Here is a 3,874-nt window from a genome sequence, read left to right as displayed (position 1 = left end):
CGTTGGAATGTTTAGATACTTAAATAGCACATTTGGCTCAACAATGTCAGAGAATATTGCCTACAAGCTAAGGTTAATGTTAGCCACAAAGTTTAAGAAAGTAAAACTCACCTTGTGTCAGAGAATGTATAACGAGGCGTACATCTTAAAACCTTTCTCCAGCTTACTTGTTGGGGCTTCGGATCGATGTACAAACCTTGGCCAAGTCCTGCAAGCACCTCATGTAAAAGGCCATTTTCAATAGATCGGAAACAATCGAGCCGCTTTTCCCCAAACGCGGAAGCTGAGGTGCAAAGAGCCCACTGTATGAGAAATCTTTAGATGTAATAATCGTATTATCCAGGAGGTGGCAATAATGCCACCATATGAATACCGACAGTCCAAAAATCCCAAAAGAAGAAGAAGAATCGGAAGAAGAGGAGAAGAACGATAAAATGGCGCCCGGTCTGTTTTGTTGAATTTTCGAGATTTTTCTGAAAAAGTTTCTCAACGAGCAGTTAACTGCTGCTGAAGAAACTTTCACAGAGTTTAAAGAAATAATCGTCAAGTCGGAGGAAGAGATGGATGATCAGCGCAGACTGCTGGATTTCTCCCGGACTCCTCAGATTATCTTACATCGAATAGGTAGGAAACAGCAGCGTTTGGATGAAGGTTAAGGTCTAAATGTATGAAGCTTTCTGTATGTCGATCACTTTAGTCACTGTCTCTTCCCATATAAATGTGTTATTAGCAGGTAAATGAACGCAGACGGCACAATTATGCTGTGAAAATGTCTAATTTATGTAGAGAAAAAATGGAGCCAGTGATCTCAGTTGTTTCTCCCCCCCTGTATTAATAAAGAGAGTTACGTTTCAAAACAGAAATACGGTTGAATACAATTTCGCCTTCTAGCACGAAAACCACTCTAAACATAAAGCCAGGGCTACAATGCGATGGTTTAAAACAAAACATTCATGTGTTGGAATGTCTCAAAGTTCACATGGTCAGTTTTACTTCACAGTTGCTTTATGTTGGTCTTAACCATAAAACTTTACTGAAATGATTTATGTATGTGGTTGTATGACACAATATGGAAAGTTTAAGAGTTATGAATACAAGCTACTGTAGAGACAATGCAGCAGAGGGTTAGTGAAATAAGCAGCGTAAAATAATGTTTAATAATATGTAAATAAATAAATAAATAAATAAATAAGTTATATGTGCTGTTAAATAATATTAATGCCTGCAATAAATAATTTCATGGTAATAAATTTGAGGACAAAATAAGAATGGTATCAGTCAAATAGGAATCAGGAGGTCAGACTTTTTAAAAATCTGTAATCAGCAATCAGCCAGAAAACTGCAGTAGGTGCACCACTGCTGTATCTGGTGATTTCTCAAAGAAAGTCTTCTTTCATTTGCTTCAATAACATTAACAATTCTGTTTTCTTATCCAGATTACCTGCTACATAACATTAAGGAGGAACAAAGGAACCAAGAGAGGAGATCCACTCTGGACCAGGAGGAGTTAGAACCTCTGCAGGTGAAACAAGAACAGGAAGAACCAGAAGATCAGCAGATAAAAGAAGAGCAGGAGGATCTAGAACATGAGCAGATAAAAGTGGAAGAGAAAGAAGTTTACTGCAGTCAGGATGAAGAACAGATTGAGTTAAAACAGGAGACTGATACCTGCATGGTGGTTCCTGTTGATGACCAAACATCCCACACTGAATCAGAACCAAACAGGAACCAAGTCATCTTCCAGGAAGCTGCTGAAATTGAGAACCAAAATCAGGAAAGAAGAAAACCTTTCTCATGTGAGACCTGTGGAAAAGGTTTTTCTTCCAAATATACTTTTGATGTTCACATGAGAACTCATACAGGTGAAAAGCCATTTTCATGTCTGACTTGTGGAAAGCGTTTCACTGTTAAATCTTCTCTCAATGCTCACATTAGAACTCATACAGGTGAAAAGCCATTTTCATGTCTGACTTGTGGAAAGCGTTTCACTGTTAAATCTTCTCTCAATGCTCACATTAGAACTCATACGGGTGAAAAGCCTTTCTCATGTGTGAACTGTGGAAAAAGTTTTAGTCAAAAGTCTTATTTAGCTGAACACACGTTGATTCATACAGAGGAAAAGGCTTTTTCATGTGTGAAGTGTGAAAAACGTTTTAGTCGAAAACAATATTTAACTGAGCACATAAAGATTCACACTAGTGAAAAGCCTTTTTCATGTGTGACCTGTGGAAAAAGTTTTAGTCATAAACATTACTTGAGTAAGCACATGAGGATTCACACCAGTGAAAAGCCATTTTCATGTGTGACCTGTAGAAAAGGTTTTAGTATAAAACAGGATTTAACTCGGCACATGAGGATTCACACAGGTCAAAGGCCGTTTTTATGTGTGAACTGTGAAAAAACTTTTAGTCTTAAACATGATTTAACTCGGCACATGACGATTCACACGGGTGAAAAGCCATTTTCATGTATGACCTGTGGAAAAAGTTTTAGTCAAAAACAGCATTTAACTTGTCACATGAGGATTCACATGAGTGAAAAGCCTTTTTCATGTGTGAAATGTGGAAAAAGTTTTCGTCAAGAACAGAATTTAACTCGGCATATGATGATACACAAAGGTCAAAAGCCATTTTCATGCATGACTTGTGGAAAATGTTTTCTTCGAAAACATAATTTAACTCGGCACATGTTGATTCATACTGGTGAAAAGCCACTTTCTGTGGAAAGTGTTTCTGTCTAAAACAGTCTTTCTCAAACTGGTGTTCCGCCGGCGCTCCTAGTGGTCCACGAAGTAGGATGAACAAAGAAAACAATAATCTGTGAATTCAGAGACTAATATTTTCATTTCAGCTTGCATCATATAGTAAGATGTATTATTGCGGGGGCAATTTCAGGTTAGGTAGTCCTCTGACTGTTAAATGAGATAAGTGGTCCTCAGCCTGAAAAAGTTTGAGAAGCACTGGTCTAAAACATCAGAAAGCTGAACATTTTGAGGAGTCGCACATGGAAGTATTCTCCATGTATGATTTGCTGAAGAACTGCAAATCTATGGAGTCGTTGAACCAGAATCATGGATCTGTGAGCTGTTGTCATTCTGCCTCCCTGAATAACTTCTCCATTTAGTACAGGGAACATTAACAGTCTGACCGGACATGGACTCCCTTCCAGAACATTCTGACAAGATTGGGCTTGAGGGGTTGGTTTGTATTATTCTGTTCACTAAAGACAGTTTGTGGGGTTTACTTTTGTAGTTTTTTTTTAAATCAAAAATAGAACGTACTAAAATGGTTGAGTGTACATTTGTACTTTAAAAGAAATCCAAGATTCACCACAAACTAATTTTCATGCAATGATTGTACAAAGGGTGTGTGATTGTTTTCAATTATTAGCTTTTTCTCTACTTTTAGCTGTAATATTTTGTTCTTTTCTACTACAGCTGACTTCTGTTATATCACTGTCTTTATCCTGAAACTATGTTCATGTGCATTTATATTGATATAAAATTTTTATTAATGTCTAAGAAAGAAATTCACGTAAAATTTCATGTAAGAATAAAAGTTTTGAGTTTTCCTTTAGTGTATGTTATGCCTTATTCTTGAGCCCAGCAGATGGTGGCTCTACACCTGTACTGGTTGTAGCCGCTGTGGTTCCTGTAACTGATGGGTTGCTGGTTCTGACTCTCCACATCCATCTCAGTTGTTGAGTCCTTGAGCAAGACACCAAACCTGCCTTGCCTGCTGTTAGTCAGAAGTCCGATGGGCCGATTGTGTAGCAGCTTCTGTCAGTTTGCCCCAGGGCAGCTGTGGCTACAATGTAGCTTATCACCATGAACGTGTGAATGACTGAATGTAGAGTAAAAAAACACTTTGGCATC

The 3,874-nt window shown here is 37.9% G+C and overlaps 1 protein-coding gene across 3 annotated transcripts; it reads left to right on the top strand.

Moving 5' to 3' along the window:
• Positions 1-229: 229 nt before the first annotated feature.
• On the top strand, positions 230-3,577 carry LOC106959242 (gastrula zinc finger protein XlCGF8.2DB-like). Of its 3 annotated transcripts, XM_015051682.1 has the most exons (4): positions 230-624; positions 1,437-1,550; positions 1,587-2,249; positions 2,586-3,577. In XM_015051682.1, the coding sequence occupies exons 1-4, from the start codon at positions 561-563 to the stop codon at positions 2,738-2,740; spliced, it is 996 nt and encodes a 331-aa protein (XP_014907168.1). In that variant the 5' UTR covers positions 230-560; the 3' UTR covers positions 2,741-3,577. The 3 variants fall into 3 exon arrangements, with proteins under 3 accessions (XP_014907168.1, XP_014907167.1, XP_014907169.1); XM_015051681.1 differs by having other exon boundaries at positions 275-624; positions 1,437-2,249; XM_015051683.1 differs by having other exon boundaries at positions 489-624; positions 1,437-2,066; positions 2,319-3,577.
• Positions 3,578-3,874: the final 297 nt, after the last annotated feature.

Source organism: Poecilia latipinna, unplaced genomic scaffold (genome assembly GCF_001443285.1).
Source record: "Poecilia latipinna isolate Pla-1442-1.1 unplaced genomic scaffold, P_latipinna-1.0 Scaffold1059, whole genome shotgun sequence".
NCBI lineage: Eukaryota > Metazoa > Chordata > Actinopteri > Cyprinodontiformes > Poeciliidae > Poecilia > Poecilia latipinna.
This window is presented reverse-complemented; position numbering and strand designations above follow the sequence as displayed.